Raw genomic sequence first — 15,423 nt, forward strand, 5'->3', positions numbered from 1 at the left:
TACGCCTTCTGCAGCCGGGCGCGTCGTCTGCAACTGGTTCCCTGCAGGGGCGGTCAGAGTGGTACACGGTCGTCGGGTTCCGTTGAAGAAGCTCACCTGAGATCTGTCTGATCAGCTGACCTGTCCGCTCAGCGCCTGGATGTCGTTTTCGAACGTTTGTGCTGCCGGTGAGATGCTGAATGTGTTCAGGTCGCGGCCGAGGTCGGAGGGAAGCCCTCCGCTTCTCTTTGACCCGGCCCAGCACCTCCATGGCGTCCTGGTGGAAGCGGTGCAGCTCGTAGGAGGCGGCTAACATCTGCGTGCGCGTATCGATCAGCTCCAGCAGGTCGGCCCACTCCTCGTTCAGCCCGTCCTTCCACTCTGCCACGCTGGCGTTCTCGGGATGGCCCGACTCGATGAGTCATCCGCCAGCCCGTTCACACCGTCCACGCGCTCCTGGCCGATGGTGCTGGTGTCTCGAGCAACTCGCGCGGAACTTGGTCCTCTCAGGCATCTAAACGAGGAGTTCATTTACAGAGTCAGAATGTGGCGCCAAGCTTTGAAACAGCGTTTAGAAAATATTCTAAAAACAGAGTTTCTCCTCAACAGTCAACAAAAAAATGATTAATAATAATTAATAATAATAATAATAATAATGATGATCATCATGTCAGGTTACATCATCAACAGCCTCCATCAAAAATATTCATGCTGATGACGATCCACCTTCTTGGTGGACCAGAACCGAGCTGAACCGAGCTGAGCGACCACACCTGCTGTGACTCGAAGCTCCGCTGATTGGCTGTTACCTGAAGTCGGAGGAGGGCTCTGATTGGTTAACGTTAAAATGACGGACAAAAACAGGTGAGAGGAGAATCAGCCACATTCCTGCAGGGGGCGCTGCTGCACTGGGCCCGGTGTGTGTGTGTGTGTGTGTGTGTGTGTGTGTGTGTGTGTGTGTTGGGACCTTTGTGGACTTTCTGCTTCAGTGTGTTGATATTTTGTAAATGTATCTTCCGTCGATGTTCTGCTGCTCGTCTATTTCTTCTTTCCGAAGAAGCTGAATCTTTTCTCTCGATCCTTCTCTTTGCCGTCTTTGTTGCGCATCGTGACGCCGCCGGTGTCGCCTGAGCTCGGAGAGATGGGAGGCATCGTCATGGCGCGGCTGAGCACCTGCGGACCTCCGGGGGAGTCTGCGGGTCCGGATGGGATGGAGCTGTGGATGGACCGGATCCAGGAGCTCATCTCAGCCTTCAGAGAGTCACAGACATTGATCAGACATTGATCAGACATTCATCAGGCATTGATCAGACATTGATCAGGCATTGATCAGGCATTGATCAGACATTGATCAGACATTGATCAGGCATTGATCAGGCATTGATCAGACATTGATCAGGCATTGATCAGGCATTGATCAGACATTGATCAGACATTGATCAGGCATTGATCAGACATTGATCAGGCATTGATCAGACATTGATCAGACATTGATCAGGCATTGATCAGACATTGATCAGACATTGATCAGGCATTGATCAGACATTGATCAGACATTGATCAGGCATTGATCAGACATTGATCAGGCATTGATCAGACATTGATCAGACATTGATCAGGCATTGATCAGACATTGATCAGACATTCATCAGGCATTCATCAGGCATTGATCAGACATTGATCAGGCATTGATCAGACATTGATCAGGCATTGATCAGACATTGATCAGACATTGATCAGGCATTGATCAGACATTGATCAGGCATTGATCAGACATTGATCAGACATTGATCAGGCATTGATCAGACATTGATCAGGCATTGATCAGACATTGATCAGACATTGATCAGGCATTGATCAGACATTGATCAGGCATTGATCAGACATTGATCAGACATTGATCAGGCATTGATCAGACATTGATCAGGCATTGATCAGACATTGATCAGACATTGATCAGGCATTGATCAGACATTGATCAGACATTGATCAGACATTGATCAGACATTCATCAGACATTGATCAGACATTGATCAGGCATTGATCAGGCATTGATCAGACATTGATCAGACATTGATCAGACATTGATCAGACATTGATCAGGCATTGATCAGGCATTGATCAGACGTCTGGTCTCACCTCGTCTTTCGCCTGGAACAGGAACTCTTTCCCGTCACCGAGCCTGCAGAGAGTTCAGACACATGAAATATTAAGTATAGCGGTGATGATGAGCGTACCGGATCAGAACACCTCATTGGATCAGAACACCTCATTGGATCAGGACACCGGATCTCTCCTCACCTGAGCTTGAACACGTGTTTCCTCTTCTTGTAGTCGTGGGCGACCTCGCACACGGCCTCCCCGAGGCTGATGGGAACCTCGCTGTGGTATGGAATGCCGTTGCTCGCGCTCTTTCCGTCTTTGTAGAAACCGAGACTTCCTTTTCTTAAGACGCAGTAGACGTTCTGCCAGGACCTGCCGGAGAGACGAGACGCGGGTCAGGACAAAGACCCGATCCAGCAGCAAAGAGGACAGCACCTGGACTCTGAGGGCTCACCTGGTCGCCGCCTTCTTGCTGTGAGACTCCATTTCCTGTTTTCGACACAGCATCCCCTCCATGGTCTCCGGCTCTGACTCCGCCCCCCCTCTGCTCGGTAGCGTGGCGGACTGCTCGAGGCGAGAGGACGCCAGCCCGCTGTCCCGACCCGGTCCGTTTACAGACTCGGACTCGGAGCCCTGTGGGTCAAAGCAGATTGTGAGTGTCGGCAGAAAAAGACACCGTCGGGCGGACGCGGTAAGCAGCGAAGCAGCCAATCACAGCCACACATGAGAAGCCATGATGACGCCGCTGTGATGGCTGATTACCTGAGCGTGGCGCCGGTTCTGAAGGTCCACATGTTAGAGAGCTCAGTCATGTGGACACACATGGAAACATGCGCTGAACACGGTTTCAACATTTCAAACATGAAACAATAACAATAATAATCGAAGAAACGATCAACAGAAACTCTAAAGACTCAAAACAAACTTCAACAGGTCGTAAACTTTATGGTCAATGGACATTTGGGTCTTTTCTACCAATCACATGACTCCACACATCACAGGGAGCGAACACATGAAGCACTCGTGTCCTGGTCACTGTGAGCTCGTCAACAGTCGCTCATGTCCTGGTCACTGTGAGCTTGTCAACAGTCGCTCGTCAACAGTCGCTCGTGTCCTGGTCACTGTGAGCTTGTCAACAGTCACTCGTGTCCTGGTCACTGTGAGCTTGTCAACAGTCGCTCGTCAACAGTTGCTCGTGTCCTGGTCACTGTGAGCTTGTCAACAGTCGCTCGTGTCCTGGTCACTGTGAGCTTGTCAACAGTCGCTCGTGTCCTGGTCACTGTGAGCTTGTCAACAGTCGCTCGTGTCCTGGTCACTGTGAGCTTGTCAACAGTCGCTCGTCAACAGTTGCTCGTGTCCTGGTCACTGTGAGCTTGTCAACAGGTCGCCGGGAGTCCTGTCACTTGAGCTTGTCACAGTCGCTGTGGCCTGGTCACTGTGAGCTTGTCAACAGTCCTCGTGCCTGTCACTGTGAGCTTGTCAACAGTCGCTCGTGTCCTGGTCACTGTGAGCTCGTCAACAGTCGCTCGTGTCCTGGTCACTGTGAGCTCGTCAACAGTCGCTCGTGTCCTGGTCACTGTGAGCTCGTCAACAGTCGCTCGTGTCCTGGATCAGCTTCATGTTGTCAAACACAGATGATGACGTGGTGATGAAGAGACACAGTGATGGTTGGTGACGGAGCGATGGGGGCTCACAGAAGCGGCGCTGCAGTTGACCAGGAGCTGAGCGGAGGGTGACGGAGGGTGACGGAGGGGGTGGGGTGGGGGCGGGCGTAGCTACAAAGCGGACCATGGTTCTGGTTCTGGGTTTGGTACTCACACGATCCGGCTGCTTTGGCTTACACACACGTTTAGGCTCGGATTTCTTTCCCGCTGACAACGAGAGCGACAACGACAGCTGGCAGAGACGCAACAAGGAGGCCAAACATGTCAAGGAACACGTCAGAACTTTTCTCAGACAAACAAAGAACTAGGTCCAAAAACATCAACAGAACCAGAAGACCAGAACACAGACAGTGTTTAACTGCCATCGCCTCCTCTCTAACACAGTGGTATGTGAGCTCCCTCTGGTGGTTCACAGAAGAATCACAGTGTAAACAGAGGTAGACTTTAAAAACTCAGACTAGAAGTTTGGATCAGGACTAGAGAGTTCTGTAGCTGAACGGGTCGAGCTTCACGTCTGTCGTGATGGTCATACTTCTACAGCCTGACATCTTCTCACGATGTAAAACGTCTGACAAACATTTGACAAATACTGATCTAACGTACATGAAGTCCTCCTTCTAACCAATCCCAGGGTCCGACTGAACCAGGTCCAGAATCACCTGAAAACCTGCCGCTGCTCCTGAACGTCACTGATCGACCTGAATGTTTCATGAATACTTTGATAAAACATTTGTAACTGGATGAAGATGATGTCATCGATGGGTTACATCACGTCTCTTTAATTCATTCATTGATTAATCCGTGTCTTACTCAGGACACGAGGAGACGTCATGTGACGTCAGGATGAAACCTCGTTAACGGGACTCACCTGTGACGTGTCGTTGTCGCTGTGCACGCCGTTCACTGACACCGACTGGTTCAGAGTGGTCTGGTCCAAACTGGTTCTGTTCACATGGAGGAGAAACATTAAACATGTTGAGAAGAAATAAAGTCTGATGACCGTTCACTCCACCTCCTCCTCCACCTTCCCCACCTCCTCCTCCCCCTGCGTTACCTGGCTGCAGAGTCGTGGGCGTGGCTTTCTGTCTCTGACTGCACCACCTCCTCTGCTGGCGGAGGTGTTGGCGGTCGCCGTGCTCGCTCCTCCTCCTCGAGCCTCCTCTGGATCTCCTGCTCCTCGAGCTGAAAAACAAACAGCTGCTCAGTGAACCAGCTCCTCGCTTGTCACCGTGTCCGTCCTGCCCGGCTCGCGTCTCACCGTGGTCAGTTTCTCCAGCAGGATGAAGCGATCCTCCCACGCGGCGGCGAGCTTCTCGAAGGCGTCGTGGCGTTTGATCAGACTCTCCACTTCATCCACGTTAGTGCCGAGCTCGGCCGCGCGCACCAGAGGCTCCTGACCCGCCAACCAGGACTCCGCCACGTAGGCGTCACGTCCAAACTGCAGCACCTCCAACACTGAGGAGCCGAGAGGAGAAATGAATATTCATGAGCAGAAAGTTTCAGGTGAGACTCAGGTGAACGTCTCAAAGGTAAAGGTCAGTCCTCACAGCACGGCTCGTCTACACACCTCAAACTGGACCGACCCGTTTCATCTGCAGCGACACACCCGCTCCTACCTACACCTGTATGCTACACCACGCTACACCTGTATGCTACACCTGTATGCTACACCTGTGTGCTTCAACTGTATGCTACACCTCAACGCTACACCTGTATGTTACACCTGTATGCTACACCTGTGTGCTTCACCTGTATGCTACACCTGTATGCTACACCTCAACGCTACACCTCACGCTACACCTGTATGCTACACCTGTATGCTACACCTGTATGCTTCACCTGTATGCTACACCTGAACGCTACACCTGTACGCTACACCTGAATGCTACATCTGTATGCTTCACCTCAACGCTACACCTGAATGCTACACCTCAATGCTACACCTGTACGCTACACCTGTATGCTACACCTGAACGCTACACCTGTACGCTACACCTCAATGCTACACCTGTGTGCTACACCTGTGTGCTACACCTGAACACTACACCTGTATGCTACACCTGTACGCTACACCTCAACGCTACACCTGAACGCTACACCTGTATGCTTCACCTGAACGCTACACCTGAATGCTACACCTGTATGCTTCACCTCAACGCTACACCTGAACGCTACACCTCAATGCTACACATGTACGCTACACCTGTATGCTTCACCTGTACGCTACACCTGTACGCTACACCTGTATGCTTCACCTGTACGCTACACCTGTACGCTACACCTGAACGCTACACCTGTATGCTACACCTGAACGCTACACCTGAACGCTACACCTGTATGCTTCACCTCAACACTACACCTGTACGCTACACCTGTATGCGTCAACTCAACGCTACACCTGAACGCTACACCTGTATGCTACACCTGTGTGCTACACCTGTGTGCTACACCTGAACACTACACCTGAACGCTACACCTCAACGCTACACCTGTACACTACACCTCAACGCTACACCTGTATGCTATACCTGTACGCTACACCTCAACGCTACACCTGAACGCTACACCTGTATGCTTCACCTGTATGCTATACCTGTATGCTACACCTGAACGCTACACCTGAATGCTACACCTGTATGCTTCACCTCAACGCTACACCTCAATGCTACACCTGTATGCTACACCTGTGTGCTACACCTGAACGCTACACCTCAACGCTACACCTGTATGCTATACCTGTACGCTACACCTCAACGCTACACCTGAACGCTACACCTGTATGCTTCACCTGAACGCTACACCTGTATGCTACACCTGAATGCTACACCTGAATGCTACACCTCAACACTACACCTCAATACTACACATGTATGCTACACCTGTATGCTTCACCTGTACGCTACACCTGTACGCTACACCTGAACGCTACACCTGAACGCTACACCTGTATGCTCTGTTTAATGTCACGTATGGTCATGCTGACTCGAGGACTCGTACCGATCTGCAGGTGGTCCATCTTGTCCTGCCACTTCTTGTTGATCCGGTCTCTCTTCTCCTGGAGCTGAGTCAGCTTCTCTCGGATCTGTGAGTCACATGACATGAAACCATCACACACACACACACACACACAGCCAGTGTGTTCTCTGTACACATTGACCTCTGACCTCGTCAGATGCGTAGTGGTTGTTGTTGATCAGACTGTTTCCCATCTCGATGCAGGCGGTGAAGCTGTCTGCTCGCGTCTCGATCTCTGACTTGATGTCCTGATGATTGGCAATGACGAGCCCGGCAGAGGACACGTCCCTAAGAGGACAAACAGAGAACAGACAGACAGAGGACAGAGAGGACAGACAGAGGACAGACAGAGGACAGACGTTAGGTTTGAACAGACTAACAGACTCATTGTCGTGTCATGAGTCTCCGCCCACCTCGGGCTGTCGTGGGCGTCGATCTGCAGGTTGACTCCGTCCATCCACAGCATCAGGTCTCGCACCATGTTGAAGAAGCGGAACTTCTCCACGGTGTCCAGCAGGAGGAGCCGGCGCGCCTGCCCCGCCTCCAGCAGAGCCTCCCACGCTGACGTCACAGCGTGCTCGCTCCGGTTAATGTCATCGGCTTTCTCGCCGGCGTACGCCTTCTGCAGCCGGGCGGCGTCGTCCTGCACCTGGTTCACCTGCAGGGGGCGGAGTCAGAGTGGTACACGGTCAGGTCGGGTTCCGTTAGAAGCTCACCTGAGATCTGTCTGATCAGCTGACCTGTCCGCTCAGCGCCTGGATGTCGTTTTCGAACGTGTTGTGCTGCCGGTGAAGATGCTGAACTGTGTTCAGGTCGCGGCCGAGGTCGGAGGGAAGCCCCTCCCTCTTCTCTTTGACCCGGCCCAGCACCTCCATGGCGTCCTGGTGGAAGCGGTGCAGCTCGTAGGAGGCGGCTAACATCTGCGTGCGCGTATCGATCAGCTCCAGCAGGTCGGCCCACGCCTCGTTCAGCCCGTCCTTCCACTCTGCCACGCTGGCGTTCTCGGGATGGCCCGACTCGATGAGGTCATCCGCCAGCCCGTTCACACCGTCCACGCGCTCCTGGCCGATGGTGCTGGTGTCACGAGCGAACTCGCGGAACTTATCTCTCAGCATCTGAAACGAGGGCAGAGCGGGAATCAATTAACTCAGTTAGATCTCCTGAGCGGCGCCGCAGGTCTCTGAAGGACGTGACATAAAAACTCACGGTGACGTGTTCGTAGTCTTGTCCCAGTTCGTGCGAGCCAGCGACCACCTCCCTCTCAGCGATCCACTGCTCCAGGTCGTCCACCTCCCTCTTCAGCTGCGTCAGCCTCAGCCGCTCCTGCAGCCGCCCACGCCGCTCCTCCGCCAGGTCCTTCAGCCCGGCGTACAGTTTATCCACCTGAGCCTGCCGCAGAGTGATTCTCTCACTGTGAAGACAGGAAGTCAAACTTCAGTTCAACGCTCTGACAGCGTTCACTCAACGTTTGCTCAACGTTCAGGTGTGTGTGCTCTCACCTCTCGGGGTGTTCGCTGGTCACCATGAGGCGGCTGCTGTTGGCGAGCTGGTGGATGGTTTGGGCGTAGTCCTCGAGCGCCTGCTCCAGCGTCTGATGCTTCTTCACCATCACGAGGGCGCTCTGCTCGTCCTGCGGCACAAACAGGAAGTGGTCAGAGCGTGATGGAGCGCTGGGAGTGGCTCCACGCCTCGCCCGGTCTCCAGTCTTACCTTGGCCTTCTCCTCGGACATCATGTGCAGCTCCTGCTCGCCCATCCACGCCTCGGCCTCTGCCGCGTCGGCGTAGAACTGCTGGGCTCGGTTGGCCTCGATCAGACGGGCGTGGCGTTTGTCCGTCTCTGCGATCAGCTGATCCCAGAGTTCACGCAGCTCGACGAGGCGCTCCTCCAGGACGGACTGCCTCTCTCCGTCGACCTGACTCTGAGTCTGTCCTCGTCTGTGGATGTCGTCGATGCGAGGCTGATGGCCCTGGATCTCCTTCTGCAGCGTCTGATCACAAACAGACAGACGCCTCACGTCAGTTTGTTCTTTCAGAATTCAGACACGCTGAGTGACGTTAACACAAAGTGCTCTGATGAATCACCTGGTTCTTCTTGATCAGGAGCTGCACGGTGGGCAGATCCTTCCCGTGATCGGTGGAGGTCGCCAGTGGCATCCTCTCCTTCACCCAGAGCTGAGAGACGAACAGAGGAATGAATAAAACATGGAGACAGACGAACACTGACGGACTTTAAACCTGATCGGACTCACGATCTCATCCTCCAGATCTCTGTTGAACTGATGAGCTTCTTTGGAGGCGAGCAGCTGCTGCCTCCTCAGCCTCAGAGGCTCCTGGAGGTTGGAGAAGTTGTCGGTGACGCGTTGTTCCTGGTCGTGAACCTCGGTGAGTCCGGCGTCCTCCTGAGACAGAGCCAGAGCCTGAGACTGGAGGGACTGCACCTCCTTCTCCCTGACGTCCATCTGATGCTCCAACATCTGCACGGGGACGAAGACGTCAGACATGAAGACATGTTTGACCTCATGCAGCTCAGGGTTCATTAAATCTGATCACATGACACCTGTGGTCTACCTGGTGCTTCTTGAGCAGGATGTTGACGCTGGTCAGGTCTTTGCCGTAGTCGTCGCTCTGCAGTTGACCCTCCAGGTTCTTCAGCCACACGTCTAGAGCGGAGCAGCTCTGCGTGAAGAGCTCGGCCCGGTTAGCGTCGAACAGACACTGGGCCTTGGTCTGGGTGGTTCCCTCCAGCTCCTCCCACTGACGCTGCAGGTCCTCCAGGGTCTGCTGGACGACCGGCTTCAGCTCCGGCTTCTCCGCCACCAGTGCCTGACCCTCCTGATAGAGACACAACAGGGACGAGGTGAGACAGATGATTGGAGGTTAGACAGACCTCGTTATGTTCATTCACGACGATCGTCACCTTGTCGATCTTATCCAGCCAGTCTTTGTTGGACTGCAGCTCGGCCATGAAGGCCTGATGCTTCTGCCACTTGCTGTGAAGGTTCCTGGCCTCGTCGTACGACATGTCCTGAGCCGTCAGCATCTTCTCATTGATCCACAGTGTGAGCTGCACAAAGACAGAGGACATGTCAGCTCACAGTGCTGCTCGTCTTCGTCTCTTTGGCTTCAATTCATTGATTTTTGTGTTTTGTGATTTGTGTGTGTGTGTGTGTGTGTGTGTGTGTGTGTTCTCACCTCCTGTCCATCCTGGAGGAAGTGCTGAAGTTCTCGGTTGTCCTTGAGTTTTGTCAGGAGTTCGTTCGCAGCCTCTTTGTTCTTCAGATGTCTGCAGAGGATGAAGGAAGTGAGTCGCTCTGCAAACGTCTGATGGACACTCTGACTCACATCAATCTGATGTTTCTGCTCTCACCTCTCCTGGATGGAGTCCACCTTCTCCTGGATCTTGTCAGAGTTGGCGTTGCAGTCGTTAATGAGGCGCCGTCCGGCCTCCACCACGCCCGTTATCTTCTCCTCACTGGCCTCGGTGGTGGTGAGGAAGTCCTCATGTTTCTTAATGGCCTCCTCAGCTCCCTGAAGGCTGGTCGGCATCTCAGTGTGAGACAGGACGTACTCCTACAGAGAGGAGGAGCAGGAGCAGGAGCAGGAGGAGGAGGAGGAGGAGGAGGTGATATCATGTTTGTTTATTCACTTATTATTGTTATTCACATCATGACTTTAATGACACTTTGACGATGACAGTGATGTCGTGTTTGCTCACCTGGCTGTTGAGGAAAGCTTCTGCCTGCTTGGCGTCTCTCAGGAACGTCTGGAAGTCGAAGGCTTGAGCCAGCAGACTGTGCCGGTTCTCCCACATGCGGCGCAGCTCGTGCCAGCCGGTGTCCAGCGCCTGCAGCCTCTGGGCGAGGAACATGTGCTGGGCGTCGGTCTGACCCTGCGTCACCTCCTCGCCCACCGCCCTCATCTTCTCGTAGTCCTCCTTGTAGTTGTCCACTTCGTTCTTGATGCTCTCGTGCTGAGCGAGCAGACTCTCGGCCTCGGGCAGAGAGGTGGGGATGTCCTCCGAGGCCACGGCCGTCTGAGTGCGGGACAGCCACGACTGGAAGTCGTCCAGGTCGCGGAGGAAGCCCTGCAGCTTGCTGGCTTCGCCCAGCGACTCCTCACGCCTCTTCATGGTGGTGTTCAGCTCCTCCCACACCTCCTGGATCTCAGTCAGCCGTCCCTGGATCTCTCCGGCCTGGTCTGGATGTTCTTTGGCCAGTTTTTCTGCTTCGTTCCTCAGGTCGTCTAGTTTACCCTGAAGACGTGTGAAATGATTTAAATGCAGAAGCAATGACTGATCATTAAACACGATGCATCACTGCAGGTGAGCTCTCGTACCTGAATGGCCTCCAGGTCTCTCTCCATGCCCGTCAGTTTCCTCTGCAGCGCCATCACTCCGGCCAGGTCGTTGCCGAGGCCCTGCGTGGACTCGATCACCTTGGTCTTCTCCCTCATCCAGGTCTGGATTTCGTTACACTCCAGATGGTAGTTCTGGATGTTCAGAGCCGACTCCAGGCCTTGTTTCTTCTGACCGGCCAGCTGCTCGAACTCCTTCCACCTACGAACCATGAAGACAACCGACATGAAACCTTCAGCGAACAAACACAAACACAGTCTTTACTTAGCACTCTGTGCTCGCTCTCACCGGTTGTTCAGCTGGTCTCGGGTCTGGTGGATCTGGTCTTTGTTGCAGTTGTCGGAGCTCAGGAGCTGCTCGGCAACCTGATTCACGTCACTGACACGAGAGCTCAGGTTGTTCATCTCCGGCTCCAGAGTCTCGAACCTGCAGACAGAAGAAAGAAACATCGTTCACTCGTCCTGAAAAGACATCAGCATCATTAACTCAGGGCTCAGACTGACCTCTGCTGCACCACCTCCAGGTCCTCCAGCTTGGTGGGGATCTCCATACCATCTAACCACTGCTCCTTCTCCTCCACCCACAGCTGACAGGCTCCAGCTTCGCTGAACATGCGGTACAGGGCGAGGGCGCCCTCCAGGGCCTGACGCCGGGCTGCAGACAGAGACTCCAACTCTTCATAGCGCTGCTCGATAGCCGGCAGACGCCCGTCAACCTGCAGGCGGAGATAGACGATCAGTTATCGCTGCACCACAGCGTGACACCATCAGTATGACAGTATAAAGACGGAGCGCACAGACCTCTGGGTAATGTAAGTAGGCCTCCGGCAGGGCCTGGACCTGCTCGTGGAGCGAGTCGATGACCGGGTGGTGGCTCTGGATCTCCTCCTCGATCTCCCTCTGCTTGCGAGCGAGCGTTTGGGTGGAGAACTCATCGTGTCCGACCTCCTGACTGGACACCTGACGGAGCGTCTCCATGATCCAGGCCTCCATGTCGTTGGCATCTGTTTGAAACTGGTGCAAGGCCACGGCCTCCTTCAGGCTCTGCTCTCTGAGTTTGGTGGTCTGTGGGAGGACAGGAAGACATTAGAGGGCGTAGCTTCATACATCTAGAACTACACAGAACATGAGCACCACCCACCTCCTCCAGATGAGCCCACTGTGCTTGGATGTCCTGGATCCTCTCGGTGACCTCGGGGGCTCCGAAGTGTCCCTCGTTAATCAGAGCCTCGCCGGCAGCGATGCTGTTACTCAGCGGGCCGTACCGAGCCGCCATCTCGTCCCTGAACGCCTCGTGTTTGCTGAGCAGGTGAAGGGCGGAGGTGAGGTCACGTCCACAGTCTCCGCTGGCGAGGATCTGCTCCTGCTCTCTGATCCAGGCCGCCTCCTCGCCCAGATCCCACATGAACTGCCACAGCCGCCGCGAGTCCTCCAGGCGCTCCCGGCGGTTCCCGGCGAGCTGACCGAGCTCGTCGTAGGACTGACCCAGAAGGTCGACCTTCTCGCTGACCAGCCCGGGCTCGCACGGTTTGTAGGCTGCGATCACAAGAACACTCAGTATCAATGAACATCCAATCAGGTCACAGAGAGAGAGTGACATCACACCTGAACACTCACCCTGTTCGTACGACGTGAAGCGCTGAGCGGCGCCCTGCACCGCCTTGATCCGCTCAGCCTGAGCAGAGATGTCAGCCTCCACCAGAGTGTGTTTCTGGAGCAGGTCCAACACGTCGTGGAGATGTTTGCCGCTGTCCTGAGAGTGCAGACGCCCCTGAAACACGCACGCCACCACGTTTAATACACTGACATATTATATTAATACATAAACTGTCTGAGGAAGAAAACGAGACGAATTAATGAGGCGTGACAGTTCACGGCTTCAGTTTCACTTCATTAACCTGAATAATCTGTTAACGATGTTACCAAAGAGATCAACAGGTGATGGAGGACAGCAGAGGCCGGTGGAGACGTTTGTAACATGTTTGAAGGTGAAGCTCCTCCTACCTTCATGTCGGCCATCCAGTCCATGATGTAACGCATCTCCTGGAACAGCCTCTGCAGGTCTCGGTGTGCGTTGAGTCTCTCTCTGCGAGCAGCCAGCAGCTCCTTCAGGTACTCCCACAGTCGCAGCACGTTATCGCGCCGTGCGATGATGCGCCGCACGTCGTGGTAACCCTCGGCTTCCAGCTCTTTGGCCACCGCCTCCACGGCCGCCACGCGCTCCCAGTACGCCCCGATGTCCGTCTCTATGGCCTCGTGTTTACGGGTGGCGGCCTCCACTGCTCCCAGGTCAGTCCCGAAGTTATCCTGTGACAGAGGAAGGTGAGGTTACCACAGGAAGTCATCATCATCATGTTCCTGTAGCTGACGTCTGTCTCTACCTGAGACACCAGCCTCTGGTTCTCGCTCAGCCACGTCTCCCTCATCGCCGCCTTACGGTCAAAACGAGCAGCGAGCATCTCCAGCTTCTCCTGACGAATCAGCTCGTTTCTCAGAGCCAGCTCGCGTTCGTGCTCCGCCTTCTCCAGGCGCTCCCATGCCTGACCAATGAGAGCACAGAGAACACAGGAAGTTAGTGACACCTGGAACACCTGCAGACGTGAATGATGACGTGTGGTCGGTGACATCACACCTTGTTGATGTCGGAGATGAGCTTGCCCTCTCTCGGCATGTACACCTTCTGGTTGTTGGCTCTCATCTTGCTCTGGATGGTGAACAGAAGGACCTCCAGGTTCCCCTTCTCTGTGAACCTGTGGAGACAGAACCGGCTCAGGTTAACGGCACATCCTGTGGACCCTCGTGGACCTGACGTCGACCCGGCTCTGTGTTACTCACTTTGGCGGTTTCTCCACTGTCCTGTAGGAGTTGAAGGCCTGCAGCTGGTTCTGCACGGCGCTCAGAGAGTTGGCGAGCTGCCGGTCGTTCAGTGTCACGATGGTCTGCTCGATCCACTGCAGCAGCTCCGACGCCAGAGTCTCGTACTTCTCGATCAGCTGGTCCGCCTCGATGGCGTAGTCCAGAACCTGGAGGTGAGAGAGAGCTGTCACACTGTAACACACACTGTAACACACTGTAACACACTGTAACACACACACTGTAACACACACACACACACACACACACACACTAACACACACACACTAACACACACACACACAGTAACACACACACACACACACACACACACACTGTAACACACTGTAACACACACACACAGTAACACACAGTAACACACACACTGTAACACACTGTAACACACTGTAACACACTGTAACACACACACTCTAACACACTGTAACACACTGTAACACACACACTGTAACACACACACACACACACACAGTAACACACACACACACACACTGACCTTGCCGATCCGTTTGCCCTCCACAGCCAGAGCTTTCATCTTAGAGAAGTAATGATAGTAAGTGGCCACGTAGGTGATGATGGACTTCTCATCGGGCTGATCCACGTTTACGTCTGAAATATGAGGTCACACAGAGGTCACGCAGAGGTCACACAGAGGTCACGCAGAGGTCACGCAGAGGTCACGCAGAGGTCACGCAGAGGTCAAACATGTTATTTGTTTTATTACCTTCTGGGTCGAGCAGCTTGGTGAGGCCGAGCTCCTTCTCAGCCACGTTAAACGCATTCTGAAGGTTGTAGTGAGCGTTAGAGCGCTTCAGGTTATCGAACTCGATCAGGTCAGGTCTGCAGAGAGAGGACAGGTGGACAGGTGAGGAGAGACAGGAGGACAGGTGAGGAGAGACAGGGTGAGGAGAGACAGGACGACAGGTGAGGAGAGACAGGGGGACAGGTGAGGAGAGACAGGGTGAGGAGAGACAGGACAACAGGTGAGGAGAGACAGGGGGACAGGTGAGGAGAGACAGGGGGGCAGGTGAGGAGAGACAAGGGGACAGGGTGAGGAGAGACAGGGGGACAGGTGAGGAGAGACAAAGGGACAGGTGAGGAGAGACAGGACGACATGTTCAGTCAGTCATCTTTCATATTTACACAAATCCACTTCCTGTCCACTGTCAAACAAACAGCTTCACCTGACGGAGAAGTTACTACAACAAGAGCAACAGAGGAGGCTACACCTTCAACTCTGCTACACCTTCAACTCTACTACACCTTCAACTCTACTACACCTTCAACCATACTACACCTTCAACTCTGCTACACCTTCAACCATACTACACCTTCAACCATACTACACCTTCAACCATACTACACCTTCAACTCTGCTACACCTTCAACCATACTACACCTTCAACCATACTACACCTTCAACTCTGCTACACCTTC

At 53.8% G+C, this 15,423-nt stretch overlaps 1 protein-coding gene across 6 annotated transcripts in view; it reads right to left on the minus strand.

Annotated features, from left to right (window-relative positions):
* Positions 1-614: 614 nt before the first annotated feature.
* Positions 615-15,423, minus strand: part of sptbn2 (spectrin, beta, non-erythrocytic 2) — a 41,868-nt gene continuing 27,059 nt past the window's right edge. For 4 of the 6 annotated variants that reach the window (XM_027273868.1, XM_027273866.1, XM_027273867.1 and 1 more), the window contains 34 exons: positions 14,711-14,826; positions 14,483-14,595; positions 13,951-14,138; positions 13,748-13,865; positions 13,497-13,655; positions 13,120-13,422; positions 12,733-12,886; positions 12,257-12,651; positions 11,917-12,180; positions 11,620-11,831; positions 11,405-11,542; positions 11,098-11,317; positions 10,478-11,014; positions 10,130-10,332; positions 9,955-10,045; positions 9,680-9,826; positions 9,331-9,594; positions 9,012-9,236; positions 8,845-8,934; positions 8,472-8,750; positions 8,261-8,391; positions 7,968-8,172; positions 7,502-7,876; positions 7,175-7,419; positions 6,911-7,049; positions 6,744-6,828; positions 5,005-5,201; positions 4,801-4,928; positions 4,615-4,690; positions 3,901-3,978; positions 2,537-2,715; positions 2,281-2,454; positions 2,119-2,161; positions 615-1,230 (listed from right to left, as the gene is read on the minus strand). In XM_027273868.1, the coding sequence (XP_027129669.1) occupies positions 1,018-1,230; positions 2,119-2,161; positions 2,281-2,454; positions 2,537-2,715; positions 3,901-3,978; positions 4,615-4,690; positions 4,801-4,928; positions 5,005-5,201; positions 6,744-6,828; positions 6,911-7,049; positions 7,175-7,419; positions 7,502-7,876; positions 7,968-8,172; positions 8,261-8,391; positions 8,472-8,750; positions 8,845-8,934; positions 9,012-9,236; positions 9,331-9,594; positions 9,680-9,826; positions 9,955-10,045; positions 10,130-10,332; positions 10,478-11,014; positions 11,098-11,317; positions 11,405-11,542; positions 11,620-11,831; positions 11,917-12,180; positions 12,257-12,651; positions 12,733-12,886; positions 13,120-13,422; positions 13,497-13,655; positions 13,748-13,865; positions 13,951-14,138; positions 14,483-14,595; positions 14,711-14,826 (6,484 nt within the window). In that variant the 3' untranslated portion in view covers positions 615-1,017. The remainder of the gene's footprint in view (positions 1,231-2,118; positions 2,162-2,280; positions 2,455-2,536; positions 2,716-3,900; positions 3,979-4,614; positions 4,691-4,800; positions 4,929-5,004; positions 5,202-6,743; positions 6,829-6,910; positions 7,050-7,174; positions 7,420-7,501; positions 7,877-7,967; positions 8,173-8,260; positions 8,392-8,471; positions 8,751-8,844; positions 8,935-9,011; positions 9,237-9,330; positions 9,595-9,679; positions 9,827-9,954; positions 10,046-10,129; positions 10,333-10,477; positions 11,015-11,097; positions 11,318-11,404; positions 11,543-11,619; positions 11,832-11,916; positions 12,181-12,256; positions 12,652-12,732; positions 12,887-13,119; positions 13,423-13,496; positions 13,656-13,747; positions 13,866-13,950; positions 14,139-14,482; positions 14,596-14,710; positions 14,827-15,423) is intronic. The other 2 variants (XM_027273869.1, XM_027273870.1) reach the window with 1 other exon arrangement.

The sequence above is a fragment of the Larimichthys crocea genome, chromosome XXII (genome assembly GCF_000972845.2).
Source record: "Larimichthys crocea isolate SSNF chromosome XXII, L_crocea_2.0, whole genome shotgun sequence".
In the NCBI taxonomy this organism is placed as follows: Eukaryota; Metazoa; Chordata; class Actinopteri; family Sciaenidae; genus Larimichthys; species Larimichthys crocea.